A 21,102-nucleotide genomic window follows, 5' to 3' on the forward strand; every position below is an offset into this window, starting at 1 on the left:
CATAAAGATGAATTTTTAAATGATAACAAATGGTATTTTATTAAATTTTTAATAAACTGTGTACAACTTAGAAATACTTGCCATATACACCATCCCTATATATTCCTCCCTTTGGCATAACTTGATTTCAATTTTTTTTAATAATAGAGAAGAGGGATAAAAGCAAGAGAGAAAAAATAACAACACTGTACTTAAAGTACAAGTATTACTATTCTGGGTCAAAACAATTTCCAAGTTAATCCTTAATACACATATTAAATCCAATGAACTACTATAATTAACTGCCTATTCTCACAAAACTATGTCTCAAAATTAAAAACTACAAATGGCCTAAGGATTTCATGAATCAGAAAAATCTAACCTCTGATTAGAACCTCTAAATGTCACTATTTCTCTGAATTTGAAAGGCAACAAGTCTGAATAAAAAGATCATAATTTGCTCTTAACAGAATCTATTGATTTATTGAATTGTGAGCTTTTCCTCCTAAGACTTTTCAGGTAGCCATGTCAGCCACAAAGATACTGTCTGAAGAAGTCTAGGTATTTAACAAAAAAATTGCTGACACATCATCTTTATTTTCCTTAACAAAATACACAATAGAGCACAAAATTCACTTATAATATCATCATTATTTTACAAATATAAATAATGCTCAAAATTCAAGTACAGTTAAGTGCAGAGATCGTTCCTATATGTTAATATGTAAACATAAGCTAATTATAAATATCAGGTACCTCTGGCCCAGGTGCAAAAAAAGAGACATCAAAAGTAACACTGCACTTGACTGTTCGACTGCATTCTTACTGGGAATTCATACCAATGCCTATATTGTTACTGTAATAACTTTCATAGCTCTTAATATAAATGCCTAAATAGACATTTTACCCCCTGGAAAATATCTCAAGAGTTAAAATTCTATCCATTTTAATGATGTAGTATTAAAAATCTTAATTGAGTTTCATTCCTTAAAACAAACGCTATTAGAACTTATTCCTAACCAAAGTTCTTCCTATGTCAAAATGGATAGTATTTACAGGTCACAAATAAAAAACAAAACTGCTATCATATTTGTTTACATTTAGAATGGAAAAAAATACCTAAAACCTGTCTAAACAGTGTGGGTTTTATACATTAAAAAGGATTTTACTTTACTGATATCACTTGCTTTTAATTTTAATAGCCAGTAGACATAACTTTGACATATTGAAATAGCTAGGCAATCTGAAATTCAGATGACATCAAGCATGTCTTTAGAGGGGGAAAATAAAAAGAAAGCACCACCTAAGAAAGCAATAACTGACATCAACAAGACTACAAATATCCAGTTGAAGGCACGTGGAAGCATTTACTACATTGTCGAAGATTCTCCACTTAGTTCAGGATTAGGAATAGCATCAGCTCTGGGAACTGTTGATTTGGCTTTATTCATTGAGGTTTCCTCATTCTCGGTCTCTTCTTGCTTCTCCTCTGGTTTCTCTGTGTCAGATGCTTGTTCAATCACTGGGTCTGTCTGCTCTGTATCCGGTATTTTGTCATCTGTCTGCTCTGTACTGTTATCTAGAACGTCTTGTTCTTCTAAAGATTCTGAAAAGATAAAGAGTCAAGACTTTAGGTATACCCAAATGTTACAACTACTAAATAAGATAAGCACATGCAAACATAGACTAAGAAACAGTAGAATGGTCTAACATTAACCTTAAAATCTTAAAAAATATGCACTTAACTCCCTACAGCATACCATATATGAATTGGTATGAATGAAGGAAAAAAAAAATTCGGGGGAAACAAACCCATAAACATATTTTTACCTAAAGACCCATAGTTCATGATATATATGAACTTTCATAATATTTAAGAATTTCAAGATGGATTTGAAAGTTGAATGTCCAAATATATCAAAGTCCCAACAGAATTATGTGCTATAAGACAACATCCCAGCAAAAAAAGCAAATGTATTAACTCCCAGATTATGTTTCTGGAAGGAACTGGTCTCCCTTGCGTCCAGGCAATGCTGTGACCAATGTGTAAATGTGTACCTTTGTGTGTGTGTATGTGGTGTGATTTCCCACACTGATTTACATCTCTATTATCCATGACTGGGGAGGTCTGGATCCACCTTTTCCAAAGGCATGACAAATCTTCCCTCATCCCTCTGCAAGACAAGTCCTCAGGATTTAAACCTCTGGGTCAGAATATGCTACACACCTTGAATGATAGGGAGAAAAAGGGAAGGGTCTTTTGCCCCTGTCTCCACAGCGGAGGGCAAGTAAGGTCTTGGTTCCTACCTGAAAACTTACTCCCTTCAAACTCTCTTTTGAGTTTCATTAAATTCAAATCTCTTAATAATAATTTAATAATAACAATAACAACAACTTTAATTCTTCAAAGTTTATAGAAAGGGATAGGAAAGGGAATGACAGGAGCAGAAAGCTTCGAGCCACCCAGTTTCCAAATCAAAGATAAAAACCTAACTTTGAGGTGTTTCTTTGTTGTGTTTGTGTAATAAACAGCAACTAATATTATTGTCAGGAGAAATATGGTTAAACTACATTGGCTAAGCAAATAAGCCGATTTTCACACCATCACAGAAGATCCCTTGCAATAAACTACAAATGTTACTGATTCAAAAAATCTGGAGGAAAGGTCAGTCTACACTAGTAAAAAGTTCTAGTTTTGTTCCTTACACAGTACAGGCCAGAATTTTGCTAAATAAAATTAATAGTTTTGCAAAGAAATTATGTGCTATACGCACACATATTGACATGGAGGTCTTACAAATTCATGGTTTTATCATATCAGTTTTAATAAATACAAATTATCTATATATCACAAACTCTATGCCAAGAGTCGAAAATTATTTTTTAAATTATATTTAAAACAGATAATCTTAGACGCGTTTACAGAATTAATTACAATCTCTTTCTCTTTTTTTTTTTTTGCAGTACGCGGGCCTCTCACTGTTGTGGCCTCTCCCGTTGCGGAGCACAGGCTCCGGATGCGCAGGCTCAGCGGCCATGACTCACGGGCCCAGCCGCTCCGCGGCATGTGGGATCCTCCCAGACCGGGGCACGAACCCGTGTCCCCTGCATCGGCAGGCGGACTCTCAACCACTGCGCCACCAGGGAAGCCCTCTCTCTTTTTATATATAGAACAAAAGGCCAAAATTGCATAGTTAAGGACATCCAAGTTAATGAGGTTTTACTGTATGAAAATTTCACATGCTCACAAAAAGTAGTGAGGAATGTTCACATGTCACAAAAATGCTAGTTTTATCTTAAAAGGAACTTAAAATGGCACTGCTGCACCACTTGGAATCTTACAAAAATCCAAAGCAGAAAAGCAGTAGGTCATTTGAGTTGTGTTACTTGAATGTTCCAGCGCTCAAAGAAAAAGCAGAAAGTGAAATGAAACTCTATGGACATGTACAGATCATTTCTGCTATAAGGGCAAGCAAGCTCTTCAGTGGAAAATTTCAGGAGTCACTAACCATTTGTAATTCTACTTTCACATATTTATCCAGAGTAGAATTTTAAGAGTCATGGTTTTCCACAACTCTCTGGCCATAGAGCAATACTTACTTGCCAAGAACTTTACAAGTGGTTATAATTTAGTAAGCCCTCCAATAAAGTCACATGAAATGAAAAAACAAAAAGCTCAAAGTTCAGGACTCATCAATAAACATGCTTAAGTGAACATAGGCCCACATAGTTTGTCATATTCTGTTTGACAGATTGCCTCAGTACTAAACTTAAAACAGGAGAGGATGGGCTTCCCTGGTGGCGCAGTGGTTGAGAGTCCGCCTGCCGAGGCAGGGGACACAGGTTCATGCCCCAGTCCGGGAGGATCCCACATGCCGCAGAGAGGCTGGGCCCGTGAGCCATGGCCGCTGAGCCTGCGCGTCCGGAGCCTGTGCTCCGTAGCGGGAGAGGCCACAGCAGTGAGAGGCCCGCGTACCGCAAACAAACAAACAAAACAAAAAACAGGAGAGGTATCAAAGTTCATGATTTATCGTATTAAAGCTCTGTGATGTAACTATTTTCAGAAACAGATACATCCCCAGTCAAATCCGATTTAATTTAAAAATTCTGGGATCTTAAAGAAGTAGTTAATACAAAGAGAAGAACTATAATACTTAACTTTTTAATGTCTATAGAGGTGAATTCTAAGAAATACCATGTGCTGTCATAATTAGAAAATAGCATTATATACAAAACTTGCTCATCAATACTGCACTGTATTTCAAAAAATATATAGAGGACTAAAAACTGGTGAAATGATGAGTAGGGCTGGAGAACAATCAAAAAGCCTAGTAATGACTACTTTTCTTCCCCCAGGTTAATTTTTAGAAAAGTAATTTTAATAGCAGTTAACACTACAAAAATTTGGTATGTGTCATAGTATCTATAATGCAGCTATCAGCTAGTCTAAATGACATAGATATTCAGTGTCTGGATGCCAATGCCATTTTGTGAGAGGTCATCCCAATAAGCTTGAAGTAAACTAGGTGTGCAAGATTAACAGAGAATTAATTACATATCAATTTAATAACTAAACCACAGAGCTTTATAACAAGTTTATTAAATATATTCCAAAAGTACTTACTTTATTTCTGTGTGGGGGGTTATCATTTGCCTATTCTAATAAAAACAGTGAATTTTTTCTGTGAAGTTTAAAATAGCTTGGTGGTATAAAATACATTATAGTATATGTCAATATTTGGGCATAAAATACCAAAAGAGAAACCAGCTTTTATGTTCACACTAATAAAACAGGCCTACTCTCTCCCTGTGTAGCACCAGTTAAGACTAAAATTGATGCAAGTTATATGAATGACCTAACTCAATCTGTAAGAAAATTTTAAAAATCACATTTGATATCTGTAATGCCAAGAAAACAATAGATCACAATGTGATAAAACAAAAATTACCCAAGGGATTTGCTCCTTACCTGACTCCTACCCCTGCCCAACTCCCACCCCAATATCCTTGAGAGAGAAGCTTTTTCCACAAAATTGTAACAACTGGCTTCCACTTGTCTGGGCAAAGCTTCAGTTCAGCTAGACAGAGCTCAAACTCGTAAAACTGAGTGTAACTGTACAGTGAATACCACTGCCTCACCTGTAAACCACACAAATGCAAAAACATCTAAGAAGATCACCTTACCTTTAGGTTTTTATTCTAGCTCTTAAAAGAATAACTTTCTAAGAAAATTAAAGAATGGTCTAGCAAAACAATTTCATATGTCTCCAAAAGAAACACATAACTTCCACAGCAAAATACATGATTCTGTTTAGATTATGCCTTCCAAAACCCCTCATATTTTAGTGATTTAGATTCTTACTTCTTATTCCTCTTTACAATAACTTAAAATTTTTTTTTTGCTTTGCTAACACATCAGTACCTACTATATGCATAGACTATAAAACTTACCCAAAGGAAATTGGTTAAATTAAGATGGCCAATTTGTCTTTGAACTCACAGATTTTAAACAAACAGTTTTTGCAAGATTTTTCTGCCTTAAGAAAAATGGCCAACTTATATTTAAGGATCAAAGACATGAATTTCATCCCAAAACTAAACTCAATGGTTCAACGAACAAAATTCAAATAAATGATAACCACCTATGAAAAAACAGCTTATCTTTAACACACAGAATGTTGTGTAATTATTTACCATTGGTGAACAAATCCATTAGATGAGACTTTAGAATGTCATTATTAAGTAATAATGTAAAACTATTAGGTGAAGGTGTTTTAGAAAAAGGAATCAAAAGGCTAAAAGATCTATATGTCTAAAACAAACATGCAAAACCATACTACAGGCAAGTTTACATCTTGAGTAAGCTATACATAGCTAAATATAAATAAAGGTATAAGTTTTTTTGATCTGATAAATACACAGAATTCAATAAAATTTATATTATCAAATAGTTCAATTTCCTAGAGCATCATAATAAGCAATACTAAAAACAGAATTTTCCCTAGTTCAATATAACCTAATGGTGACAGTATATTGCTTAAAAGAAAGGAAGAGTAGAAATCAGATTATCAAGATAAATTTCACCTTATATAAATTTTAATCACTATTTTTGATAGTACTGATTAGATGCCATGAGTTTTATTATTAGCAAGTTATTTCAGGTTGAATAAAAGCTATGTTCTACTAAAATCATTACATAAGATCTAGCCAAATATAACTGAACAATGAAAACAATATTAACATTTTTCAAACATGCTAACTCCAAATCACTTTACTAAAATACTAACAGTGTAGAAACCTTGTACTCTAATTATTACCATATCTAACAAAAAGAATGCTATGTATCAGTTATTTTGGAAAATACACTTTTGAAAAAAACAAAACTGATAAACCCACTTTAACATGGCTTAGCAGAGACTCAAATATTACTGTACTATTCATTTCACAGTAAAAGAAACCGAAGAACCAAAAACCAGTTCATTAGTTTGGCATACCACATCTAGTATGCTTTTAGATAAAATGACAATCCTAATATCTTGCTTTCTCTAGTAGTCTATTACCAAAGCATCTGTATACACAGTTCTAGAAAAAATACTAGGAATTCAAATGAGCAATTAATGGGAGGAATTTCTTCTAGGTCTCCTTCTTTGATGAAAACTTTCCGAGGTTTCATATGTTGTTCTAAAGAGTGGTCCAAAAATTTCAAAAGCCTTGTGCCTCATCCTAAACGCAAAATCTTCCAGTAGCAGGATCAAGATAAAACTTAATTTCAAAGTCTTGCATCATAAATTGAAAAAAAAAAGGTTTCTTCTATTAACTCTAGATTTATATAAATGGTAGTGGAATATTTTTTGAAAAAAAATTCAGATGGAAGAAAGTTACCTTTTGGTTCCATCTGTAAATTCAGTAATGCAATTTCAAGGAGCTATTTCAATACTTTAAAAATATATAAATATTAAAACAGGAAAGTTTTTCTTTCAGACCTCAAGTTTTTATGTCAAAAGTGTAGAAATCGGCAATCTAAGCCCTTAATCACATTGGCTGTCAGCAGAGAGAGTAGCTGATTGAGATGATATGCTCCTTACTTCATAGTTCAATTTAATCATAAAGGTATGCTACCAGCGTTCAAATGAATGCAGCTTCATCCGTTCATCAGAAATACTTCCTGTTGTTTACTAATAGAATCCAGCTTGGAATTGATAACTGTATATCAACAGTGTTGAGACAGGAGTCTTCGAAAAAATTTTCAGACTTCTGGAAAGCCAAAGAAGTAAAAAGGTGCTCATAATAGCCATTTTGATGAATCCAAACAGGAGAATGAAGAAGTTACTACTCTACAGACTATCTTAACCAAATGGAATCTCTTCAGTTTCTAGCACTGTGGAACTATCAGACCCTGCCTCAATGTCTTCACCTATTAACGTTACCTTATTAGGGTTGACTCTGAGCCAGTTAGACTTCATTCCGGAGATTTGACAGAAAATTAGACATCTGGGGTATTGCTCCTCCTAGATTAGATGAGAAGGAAAGGTATAGCTGGGTGTTGTTTTGCTAACTGTGCATCTTGACCTTAGCAGAAGATATAAAGTATGGGACTCATTATCAAGATATCTATTTTGTTGGCTGTTTTTTCTTTTCTTTTGTCCCAACTATTGGCTTTCAAATATTCACTTTAGCTTTCATAAGCAAGGTTACTCATGGAAAGTACTCCAATTTTTCCTCTAGGCATCTTCAGTACGGAATTCTTTAATTTTCAGTTCCAAGAGGCTTGCAATGGCAAAGCAGATGATTTGCATGTGACAGCATGCAGCTCAGAGCATGACTTAAGCAAAAGAAAAAATCTGATATTGTGTTTGGAGTCGATGTTGCAGACTTGGAGAAGACGAATGCACTGATTCAGTGTCGGAAGTACACAGGCCTCTTGTCATGGCTATCTGTATTCAAATTCATTTTGATATTTGTTAGTAAGCCAAAAGCCAAGCCCAAGTCAACACACATATTTTAGGTCCATTCTTCGAAGTTAAAAAAAAAAAAACTCAAAGTTTCATACTAAACTTTAGATATGCAAAAATTCACTGCCTCATATATTATTCTCCGTTCAAGCACTTTTTCTACTACTCAGTGATTTTTATAAAGAAATCAAATATATATAACTGATAATTTCAAGAAGTTAAAAAGATGCATACTGACTACTACTTAAACTATGTGAACTAAACTTCCCATATGCATTTTTTTTTCTGTACCAGGTAAAGCACCAAAATATCAGGGCCTTTGTCATAATTTTAGCAATCTTCATAATTCAGAGCTGCTTAACAAGCAGCTCCTCACTCAATATTAATAACAAGAAATAGCTGGCCATTAATAGTCAGATTTTCCATCTCATCTTTTCCATTTTTTCATGAAATTTCCTCAAGAATTCCTAAAACAGAATTAAAAGATAAGTTCTAAAACTCAATGAATCTTGATAACTTCAGTTTCTCTAAAATAAGGTTGTTTTGGGCTTCCCTGGTGGCGCAGTGTTGAGAGTCCACCTGCCGATGCAGGGAACACGGGTTCGTGCCCCGGTCTGGGAAGATCCCACATGCCGCGGAGTGGCTGCGCCCGTGAGCCATGGCCGCTGAGCCTGCGCGTCCGGAGCCTGTTGCTCCGCAACAGGAGAGGCCACAACAGAGAGAGGCCCGCGTACCGCAAAAAAAAAAAAAAAAAAAAACGGTAAAATAAGGTTGTTTCACAACAAAGGCATTCATCATCAGTGTTAAATCTTGTGGACCTCAATAAATTGTTTGTTTCAAAGAAACACCAGTCCTATCAACATAGTCTTCCAAAGAATGTAAGGCTGACTTTCCAACCCCAAAGTTTCTGGCTTTCGAGTAACTTCTATTCATTGAAATAGTAGGCACAAACCTATTTTTATCAATGTTAATTACAAAGCTTGTAAGAAATTTACCCTTATGAGTAGTAGTTTCATAATTCTCATAATCTGCTTCATTTAAGTAAATTGAAAAATAATTCCATGAAAACATTACTAGTTAAATGTCCCAACAGTTATTAAAAGAGGTAACTCCATAAATAATATTTACCTAGCTATTTCTAGATGCTGCTTAACACAATATAACCTGTATTTTAAAACTGAAACACATCAGGGGCTTCCCTGGTGGCGCAGTGGTTGAGAGTCCGCCTGCCGATGCAGGGGACACGGGTTCATGCCCTGGTCCGGGAAGATGCGGCGGAGCGGCTGGGCCCGTGAGCCATGGCCGCTGAACCTGCACGTCTGGAGCCTGTGTTCCGCAACGGGAGAAGCCACAACAGTGAGAGGCCCGCATACCGCAAAAAAAAGCAAAAAAAGCAAAAAAAACTGAAACACATCATACCAGTTGCACAGGAGGCCACAGTATCAGAACAACAGCTGATATACGCATGCTGCAAAATCTGATCCATTCTTGTCTAAAACATTATTAAGAGACAAAACTTTTTAATTAACATATTCATACCTTCACTGATCTGGTTCTCTGATGAAATCACACTTCCTGAGGGCAAGGAACCAACTGTGCTTGAGCCTTCCAAAGTCTGCCCCTTCTCAAAACTAAACTCTGTAAGTCTTGGAGCCTGGGGTCTGGTTTTTCTTGCAGGATTCAAGAAAAAACAGTAGGCACAACGAAAAGCTGCAGAGAATTTAAAAAAACAAAACAAAAATCATAAAACCAAAGAAATTTTAAGGACTAATCAAGTAACTCTCAAGATTACTTTTACAAGCAGTCAAAGAAACCTTCAAAAGTTACTTAGCCCTTGTGAAATTACTCGTGGTTTTAATAATATTATGGCAGGTGTTCTAACCAAATTTTATTTTAAAGTATACTTTCTAATTATTAAAATTATAATATCAATTTAAAGCAGAAAAGATAATAAATTACATAGCAGGTTAACTAATAGCAAAACAATATTAATAATGATCTAAATGTGTTACAGAAGTTACATTTCTAGTCACCAGAATCATTAGGTATCTTAAAATCCAGAATTTTGCTCACTTGACCCAAAAAATGTAGTATGTCATATTTGAGAAGCATAATTAATTTAGTTCAATATTTTTAAGTACTAGTAGCTGCACATAAAAATATTCTGAGGAGCTTTAAAAAAATGCTGATTCCTGGACCCCACCCCAGATCAATTAAAGCAGATTATTTGTAGGTGGGACCCGGGCATCACAATTTTTAAAAGCTCTTCATGTGATTCTGATGCACAGTGAAGTTTAAGAACTGGCCTAGGGACTTCCCTGACGGTCCAGTAGTTAAGATTCCGTGCTTCCAATGCAGGGGAAGTGGGTTCGATCCCTGGTTGGGGAACTAAGATCTCACATGCCGTACCGCATGGCAAAAAAAAAAAAAAAAAAAAGAACAACTGTATACTGTACGAAGAAAAAAACCTGAGTTATCTTTCCTACTTTGCTCTGTGTTCTACAATATGCCTGAACAACATATAAAGAGTAGTACCTAAAATAAAATGGCATTACATGGGAATTGGCATAGAATGAAATATTTAAAACATTTAAATCTAACTGCCAAATAATTCTTACCAATGTATTCAAATTCTTCTTTCAAAGCCATGCCATTGTGAGAAAAACACTGCTGACATATAAGGGCATACCTACACCAAAAGGAAAAATGAATAGAAAAGTTACAAATGCAGATAAAACCCATGGGAGAGGCTACTTTAGCCATCACAGCTGAAGTACACAGTACATAGCATTTAATATAGCTAAACATGTCATAGTAGATTAGATATTACTTATAAAACAATAAACAATACTCTTTAAACATGCTAACAGTCAAAATTTCAACTATTTTAAAATACAATTTATACATCAAATTAAAAATAAACTAAGAAACACTCAAATGAAAATATTCTTACTAAGTAAGCAGAAACATATTTGATAACAGAACACTTAAATTTTAATGTTTTCTAACATATATTCCTGGGGATGACCGACCCCAAATCTGTGGTCAGATTAAGACTGGAAAAGATGAAACCTCTTAGAGATTCACAGTGAGTATTATTAAAACCTCTGAGATGTCTTGTAGTAAAGAAATTAATTTAATCTTGTTTAGTCCAGTCCAAAGGTTAATTTCTATACATCATGATTCCTCTATCTATCCCAGTTACACTTAAACATCTTCTGCATTTTCTACTTATGTAATCTCTCTGTTCTCTGCATATGTACTTAACAAATACTTGGCCCTATCAAACAACATTCTCTCTGTTTTGAATAACATATAATTTTTTACATTAACATTAAATTCTAGTCCCTTTATTAAAACGATAATATTAACCAATAACCTTGTCAAATATCTACTCTAAGAATATCCTAAGAATTACTTAAAAGTCTATACTATGACAATTGCTCTGCTCACATCATACCTATAATCCTAGAGTTATTATAAGGATTAATTAAGATAATACCTGGAAAAGCATTTTGGAACTGTAAGTGCCAAATACATGAAATTATCCTCACTATTATTAAAATTATCACCATCAAGTCCAGTACTCACAATTGTAAAACTCCATTTCTTACAACCTACCAACTTTTCACTATTTACATGCTCTTCAAGTTCAAAAGAGTCAATGAAATGATTCAATTTCTCTAAAAATTACCTTATAGTATGGTTATAACATAGCAGAGTTACAATATTTTTTCTGTTATATATAATACATTTTTAAATGTTTTATCTAGATACTTCAAGCTACTACTGAAAAATAATTGAATATGTACTCTTTCGCAGGGCTATAAAATACTCCATTACGTTCTAAAATCAGGAAACAAGAACCACAAAGCTGTAGAACATCTAGTGCATGTGCACACACACATACCCTAACCAATAAGCTTTTCTTCATTTTCATTTTTCTACCACCCTAGTAAACATTACCTGTTCTGTGGACCATCACCAACTAAATATTCAACAATTCTATCCAGAGCACCTCGTTCTCGGGGCAGAATAGGTCTTGCTAAAGGTGGACCAGGAGGATGAAGACCTAGTAAATAAATAAATATATATATAACTTATATGTATAAAATACATTTAAACTTTAATTCAGTTGCCAAAAACTACCTATGCTTGTCAGAACTTTTAAATGATTTTAACAAAACAAAAATAATATTGTTATTAACCTCTGTGTTCAAATTTTCATTGAAAATACTGCACTACAAAAAATATATTTATACATGTGCTATATTAGAACCAGGAACATAATCTATTAAGGAATAAAGCTATGTTGAGTTCTGTACAAATTAATTTTTAAAATGCTCAGACTCTTAAAAGTTTATGTAATAATAAACTAGGGGACTTCCACTTTGTACCACAATAGAATAACCAGGGTCAGATTTAATCTTCCCACCTAAAACAACTAAAATACTGTGTAAAATATATGATGCAATGGTCTTAAAGACACTGGATATCAGGCAATGTAAGATAAAGATCCCTGAAAGACAAAAAGCAAATAAGATGAGCCCACTGCCAACTCCCAACAGCCAACTGCCCCCAACCTGTTGCCTGGAGAGAGTTTCCAGGTAGCAACTCAGGCAGGGTAAATCCAGGTGAAGTTCATCAGTCTCCTTGAGTTGAGGAGATAAAGCTGGAACTCTGGGGAGGCCAAGACAGGTTGAGTTCACTGGAAAGAGTACCAGAGAGGAGAGAATGCACAGAGCAAGAACACCAAAGATCTGCCCAGGATGCCTATGAGGAAGACTACCTGAGGACAGAGAAATAACTGCCCCAAAATACTAAAGCTACCAGTGCTCACATGGGATCAAAAATATCACATGTTCCCACCAGCCAGGGTGGAAAACTTCATAACTCACAGGTCATCAAGTAAGTATTCAGAGGAGCTTTGTATAGGAATATGAAAACATCCTGTACCCAATAAGGTTAGATCTACAATGTCTGACATCAGATAAAAAATTATTAGACATGCAAATTAGCAGGAAAATACAACCCATATGAGAAAAATCAATCAAAAGTGACCCAGAAATGACAAAGATGACACCATTAATAGACAAATATACTAAAACACTTATTATGACTATATTCCATATGCTTGAGAATCCAGAGGAAAGACTTAATATGTTAAGTAGAGACATGAAAAAAATTTAAAAGATCCAAATTGAATCTCTACAGGTGAAATCTATAATATCTTGATTTAAAAATCCACAGATGAAATGAATAGCAGTTTGGACATTACAAGAAAAAATTAGTAAACTTCAAGACAGAGCAACAGAAACCATACAAAATGAAACACAGTCTAAAAAGATTTTTAAATGAACAAATCATCAGTGAGCCGTGGAACAACTTCAAGCACCTAGTTATATATATAACTGAAGTTCAGAAGAGGAGAGAGAGGGAAAGAAAAATATATTAGAAGAAATAATGCACAAAGCTTTTCCAAATTGGACGAAAACTGTAAACAAACACACAGACCCAAGAATATCAACAAGCCCTAAGCACAAGAAATATAAATAATATTGTGCCAAGGCACAGCATACTCAAACTGCTTAAAACCAGTGACAGAGGGAAAATCTTAAAAGCAGTCAGCTGTGGCGCAGTGGTTGAGAGTCCACCTGCCGATGCAGGGGACATGGGTTCGTGCCCTGGTCCAGGAAGATCCCACACGCCGCGGAGCGGCTGGGCCCGTGAGCCATGGCCGCTGGGCCTGTGTGTCTGGAGCCTGTGCTCCGCAACGGGAGAGGCCACAACAGTGAGAGGCCCACGTACCGAAAAAAAAAAAAAGCAGTCAGAAAAAGATACATTATATACAGAGAAACAGAGATAAGAATGACAGATTTCTCATCAGAATATAAGCAAGCCAGAAGACAGTGAAACAGTATCTTTAAAGTTCTGAAAGAAAAACTATCAAATTAGAACTCTGTATTAATGAAAACATCTTTTAAAAATGAAGGCTTTTTTTGGACATACAAAACTGAAAGAATTCATCACTAGCAGAACTGTACTACAAGAAATGTTAAAAGAAATCCTTCAGGCAGAAGAAAAATGACATCAGACAGAAAGCTGGATCTACACAAAAGAAAGAGGAGTACCTGAAATGGTTACCATGTGGGTAAATACATGAAATTTATTATTTAAATCACTTTAAAAAATAATCAGTGGCTTAAAGAAAAAGTAATACATGATTTCCCTTCCTGTCCAAAATTTCCCATGAAAGCTTTTGTAAGCCAAAATGGCATAAAGTGAAGAAGCAATTACCTTAGGATACATCTTGCTAATGGATGCACAAAATAAATTGAGATAAAACACAGATGTTCACAGACAAAGTTCAAAGCTATGGCGGCTTGATGCTGAGATGCTGAGTGTAGTTCCCAGGGAAGTAGCTTGGCGGTGCCACTCTTGCTGCTCAGGATGTGCGCTGCCTCTATAACAGCTCACTGCAAAACAAACGCTAAACGCTATTTTTGCTTTCCACCTTTTTTTGTAAAAGTGAAAACCCTCTTCCAATTTCTTTCAGTTAGTGAAAACAGGTACTAATGTAGGTCTTTCATAAAAGCAAAGTGGTGTAAAGTGAACTTTCAAAATGTGGGGGATATCTGTAATTTCTTCTGGGGTTTATAATACATATATAAGCAAAATGTATGACAACAATAGCACAAAGGCCAGAAGGAGAGAAACATAAGTACACTGTAGCTTGATTCGTAAACTATGTGAGAGGTGGTATCATATTACTTGAGATGAACTATGACAAATAAAAGATACATACTGCAAACTCTAAAATACCTGCTAAAATAACAAAAACAAAAAAGCACTATAGCTGATAAGGCAAGAAAAAGACTTAAATGGAATCATAAAAGACACTCAACCCACAAGAAGGCAGAAAACAGGAGAAAGGTAGCAGAACAGATGGGACAAATAGGAAAAAAAATAGCACAATAAAAGATTTAAACTCAAACCTAAACATACTAATCATTACATTAAATTTATGTGGCCTGAACATCCTCACTATAAGGCAAATATTGTCAGAATGGATAAAAAAGCAAGACCCAATAGATGCCACTTACAAAAACCCCATTTTAAATATAAGGACACAAACAGGTTAAAAGTAAATGACAGGAAAAATATATAAATACACTAACACTAATCAAAAGAAACCTGGAGCACTTGTATTAATAGCAATCAGAGTAGATTCGGGAGCAAAGAATATAATCAGGGATAAAAAGGGTAATTTCATAATGACAAGGAGTCAATTCATCAAGAAGACATAATAATCCTAAACATATATGTGCATCGTAACAGAGTTTCAAAAACTAACAGAACTACAAAAAGAAACAAAGACACAATTATAGTCAGAGATTTCAACAGCATTCTCTCAATAATTGACAGAACAAACAGACAGAAAATCATTGATGACATAGAATACTATCTACTACCAACTTGACCTAATTGACATTTATAGCCATTCTACCCAACAGGAACAGAATATATATTCCTTTCAAGTGAACATAAAACATACACCAAGACAAATGATAGTATGAGGTATAAAACAAGTCTCAATACATTTAAGAAGATTCAATAATACAAAGTATGTTTTCTGATAACAATAGAATTAAATTAGAAATCAGCAACAAAAAGACATTATGAAAATATCCAAAGTTTTGGAGACTAAATAATAGACATATAAAAAATCCAGGCTTTAAAGAAAAATCAAAAAAGAAATTAGAAAGCATTTTTAACTGAATGAAAACAAACAAAAAAACATGTCAAATTTATGACATGCACCTAAAGCAATACTTAGAGGAAAATTTATAACACTAAACACTATACCACTAAACACCTACAAAACAGGATAGGCCTAAAATCCATGAATTCAGCTTCCACCTTAAGAACCACAAAGGAAACAGCAAATGAAAGCTGAAGTAAACAGAATAAAGGAAATAATAAAGATCAGAGAGGGAATTAATAAAAGAGGAAATACAAAAATAATAGAGAAAAGCTAGCTCTTTCAGAAGACCAATTGCATTGATAAACCTCTAGCCAAACTAATCAGGGAAAAAAAAAAGGAAGATACAAAATACTAACGTTAAGAATGAGACAGACTTCCCTGGTGGCGCAGTGGTTAAGAATCCATCTGACAATGCAGGGGCCACAGGTTCGAGTCCTGAACCAGGAAGATCCCACATGCCAAGAAGCAACTAAGCTCGTGAGCCCCAACTACTGAGCCTGCGGTCTAGAGCACGCGAGCCAAAACTACTGAGCCCATGCGCCACAACTACCGAAGCCCAGGCACCTAAACGCCCATGCTACACAACAAGAAAGCCACTGCAGTGAGAAGCCTGCACAATGCAACGAAGAGCAGCCCCCACTTGCTGCAACTAGAGAAAGCTCGTGCATAGCAACGACGACCCAATGCAGCCAAAAATAAATAAATGAATAAATAAATAAATAAATTTATAAAAAACAAAATGAGACAAATGACATAAATCGAGATAGTAAAGATATTAAAAGAATAAGAAGGGTATATTATGAATAACTTTATGCCAATAAATTCTATAAGTTAGATGAAATAAATTCCTCGAAAGACTACCAAACTACCACAACTCACTCAACAACAATTAGATAACTATTTAATTTGTTAAAATTTTGTTAAGAATTTTTGCATCCATGTTCATGAGGGATATTAGTCTGTAGTTTTCCCTTTAAAAAAACTGAATTTTTAGTTGCCAAAAAAAACCTTCCGCAAAGAAAACACCAAGCCCAGGTACTTTAACCTGTAAAATTTTAATTTATTATTAAGAAATAATACCAGACCACAGGACAGACAGGAGAAGCAAGAAGAACCACAATCCTGCAGCCTGTGGAACAAAAACCAAATTCACAGAAAGACAAAATGAAAAGGCAGAGGACTATGTACCAGATGAAGGAACAAAATAAAACCCCAGAAAAACAATTAAATAAAGTGGAGATAGGCAACCATCCAGAATAATGATAGCGAAGATGATCCAGGACCTCGGAAAAAGAATGGAGGCAAAGACTCAGAAGATGAAAGAAATGTTTAACAAAGACCTAGAATAATTAAAGAACAAACAAACAGAGATGAACAATACAATAACCGAAATGAAAAATACAATGGAAGGAATCAATAGCAGAATAACTGAGGCAGAAGAACAGATAAGTGACCTGGAAGAGAGAATGGTGGAATTCACTGCCACAGAACAGAATAAAGGAAAAAAAATGAAAAGAAATGAAGACAGCCTAAGGGACCCCTGGGACAACATTAAACACACCAATACTCGCATTATAGGGGTCCCAGAAAAAGAAAAGAGAGAGAAAGGATGCGAGAAAATATCTGAAGAGATTACAGTTGGAAACGTCACTAAAATGGGAAAAGAAATAGCCACCCATGTCCAGGAAGCGCAGAGAGTCCCATACAGGAAAAACTCAAGGAGAAACATGCCAATACACATAGTAATCAAATTGACAAAAACTAAAGACAAAGAAAAATTATTAAAAGCAACAAGGCAAAAATGACAAATAACATACAAGGGAACTCCCATAAGGTTAACAGCTGATTTCTCAGCAGAAACCCTACAAGCCAGAAGGCAGTGGCATGATGTATTTAAAGTGATTAAAGGGAAGAACCTACAACAAAGATTATTCTATCAGGCAAGGATCTCATTCAGATTCAACTGAGAAATCAAAAACTTTACAGACAAGCAAAAGCTAAGAGAGTTCAGCACCACCAAACCAGAGCTAAAACAAATGCCAGAGGAACTTGCCTAAGTGGGAAACACAAGAGAAGAAAAGGACCTACAAAAACAAACCCAAAACAATTAAGAAAATGGTAATAGGAACATACATATCAATAATTACCTTAAATGTGAATGGATTAAATGCTCCAACCAAAAGACACAGGCTTGCTGAAGGGACACAAAAACAAGACCCATATATATACTGTCTACAAGAGACCCACTTCAGACCTAGGGACACAAACAGACTGAAAGCGAGGGGATGGAAAAAGATATTCAATGCAAATGGAAATCAAAAGAAAGCTGTAGTAGCGATACTCATATCAGATAAAATAGACTTTAAATAAAGAATGTTACAAGAGACAAGGAAGGACACTATGAAAGGGATCAATCCAAGAAGAAGATATAACAATTATAAATGTATATGCACCCAACATAGGAGCACCTCAATATATAAGGCAAATGCTAACAGCTCTAAAAGAGGAAATCGACAATAACACAATAATAGTGGGGGACTTTAACACCTTATTTACACCAAAGGAAAGATCATCCAGACAGAAAATTAATAAGGAAACACAAGCTTTAAATGACATAATAGACCAGATAGATTTAATTGATATTTATAGGACATTCCATCCAAAAACAGCAGATTACACTTTCTTCTCAAAGGCACATGGAACATTCTCCAGGATAGATAACATCTTGGGTCACAAATCAAGCCTTGGTAAATTTAAGAAAATTGGAATTATACCAAGCATCTTTTCTGACCACAACACTATGAGATTAGAAATCAATTAAAGGGGAAAAAACATAAAAAACACAGACACATGGAGGCTACACAATACGTTACTAAATAACCAAGAGATCACTGAAGAAATCAAAGAGAAAATCAAAAAATACCTAGAGACAAATGACAATGAAAACACGATGATCCAAAACCTATGGCATGCAGCAAAAGCAGTTCTAAGAGGGAAGGTTATAGCAATACAATGCTCCCTCAAGAAATAAGAAAAATCTCAAATAAACAATCTAACCTTACAACTAAAGTAACTAGAGTAAGAAGAACAAACAAAACCCACAGTTACTACAAGGAAAGAAATCATAAAGATCAGAGCAGAAATAAATGATATAGAAACAAAGAAAACAACAGCAAAGATCAATAAAACTAAAAGCTCGTTCTTTGAGAAGACAAACAAAACTGATAAACCATTAGCCAGACTCATCAAGCAAAAGAGGGAGAGGACTCAAATCAATAAAATTAGAAATGAAAAAGGAGAAGTTACAACAGACACTGCAGAAATACAAAGCATCCTAAGAGACTACTATAAGCAACTCTGTGCCAATAAAATGGGCAACTTGGAAGAAACTGACAAATTCTTAAAAAGGTATAACCTTCCAAGACTGAACCAGGAAGAAATAGAAAATATGAACAGACCAATCACAAGTAATGAAATTGAAACTGTGATATAAAATCTTCCAACAAACAAAAGTCCAGGACCAGATGGCTTCACAGGTAAGTTCTATCAAACATTTAGAGAAGAGCTAACACCCATCCTTCTCAAACTCTTCCAAAAATTTTCAGAGGAAGGAACACTCCCAAACTCATTCTATGAGGCCACCATCATCCTGATACCAAAACCAAAGATGTCACAAGGAAAGAAAACTACAGGCTAATATCAACGATGAGCATAGATGCAAAAATCCTCAAACAAAATACTAGCAAACAGAATCCAATAGCACATTGAAAGGATCATACACCATGATCAACTGGGGTTTACCCAAGGAATGCAAGGATTCTTCAATATACGCAAATCAATCAATGTGATACACCATATTAACAAATTGAAGAATAAAAACTATATGATCATTGCAATAGATGCAGAAAAAGCTTTTGACAAAATTCAACACCCATTTATGATAAAAACTCTCCAGAAGGTGGGCACAGAGGGAACTTACCTCAACATAATAAAGGCCATATACGACAAACCCACAGCAAACATCATTCTCAATGGTGAAAAACTGAAAGCATTTCCTCTAAGATCAGGAACAAGACAAGGATGTCCACTCTTGCCACTATCATTCAACATAGTTTTGGAAGTCCTAGCTATGGAAATCAGAGAAGAAAAAGAAATAAAAGGAATACAAACTGGAAAAGAAGAAGTAAAAGTGTCACTGTTTGAAGATGACATGATACTATACCTAGAGAATCCTAAAGATGCCACCAGAAAACTACTAGAGCTAATCAATGAATTTGGTAAAGTTGCAGGATACAAAGTTAATGCACAGAAATCTCTTGCATTCCTATATACTAATGATGGAAAATCTGAAAGAGAAATTAAGGAAACACCCCCATTTACCACTGCAACAAAAAGAATAAAATACCTAGGAATAAACCTACCTAGGGAGACAAAAGACCTGTATGCAGAAAACTATAAGACACTGATGAAAGAAATTAAAGATGATACCAACAGATGGAGAGATATACTATGTTTTTGGATTGGAAGAATCAATATTGTGAAAATGACTATACTCCTCAAAGCCATCTACATATTCAATGCAATCCCTATCAAATTACCAATGGCATTTTTTACAGAACAAGAACAAATCATCTTAAAATTTGTACGGAGACACAAAAGACCCCGAATACCCAAAGCAGTCATTAGGGAAAAAAACGGAGCTGGAGGAATCAGACTCCCTGACTTCAGACTATACTACAAAGCTACAGTAATCAAGACAACATGGTACTGGCACAAAAACGGAAACATAGATCAATGCAACAAGATAGAAAGCCCAGAGATAAACCCCACGCACCTATGGTCACCTTATTTTTGATAAATTAGGCAGGAATATACAATGGAGAAAAGACAGTCTCTTCAATAAGTGGTGCTGGGAAAACAGGACAGCTACATGTAAAAGAATGAAATTAGAACACTCCTTTACACCATACACAAAAATAAACTCAAAATGGATTAGAGACCTAAATATAAGACCAGAGACTATAAAACTCTTACAGGAAAACACAGGAAGAATACTCTATGACATAAATCACAGCAAGATCTTTTTTGATCCACCTCCTAGAGTAATGGAAATAAAACCAAAAATAAACAAATGGGACTTAATGAAACTTAAAAGTTTTTGCAAAGCAAAGGAAACTACAAAACAAGATGAAAAGACAACCTTCAGAATGGGAGAAAATATTTGCAAACGAATCAACAGACAAAGGATTAATCTCCAAAATATATAAACAGCTCATGCAGCTCAATATTACAAAAAACAAACAACCCAATAAAAAAATGGGCAAAAGACCAGATAGACATTTCTCCAAAGATGACATACAGATGGCCAAGTAGCACATGAAAAGCTGCTCAACATCACTAATTATT

At 34.9% G+C, this 21,102-nt stretch overlaps 1 protein-coding gene across 1 annotated transcript in view; it reads right to left on the reverse strand.

The window, feature by feature from the left end:
• Positions 1-507: 507 nt before the first annotated feature.
• The window catches only part of LNPK (lunapark, ER junction formation factor), an 83,268-nt gene continuing 62,673 nt past the window's right edge, over positions 508-21,102 (reverse strand). Inside the window, exons 10-13 of the mRNA XM_082841286.1 lie at positions 11,898-12,003; positions 10,550-10,620; positions 9,471-9,641; positions 508-1,585 (exon numbers count right to left, since the gene is read on the reverse strand). Coding sequence (XP_082697412.1) covers positions 1,350-1,585; positions 9,471-9,641; positions 10,550-10,620; positions 11,898-12,003 — 584 coding nt within the window. The 3' untranslated portion in view covers positions 508-1,349. The remainder of the gene's footprint in view (positions 1,586-9,470; positions 9,642-10,549; positions 10,621-11,897; positions 12,004-21,102) is intronic.

This window comes from Leucopleurus acutus (assembly GCF_964270905.1).
Source record: "Leucopleurus acutus genome assembly, chromosome: 6".
Classification (NCBI taxonomy): Eukaryota; Metazoa; Chordata; class Mammalia; order Artiodactyla; family Delphinidae; genus Leucopleurus; species Leucopleurus acutus.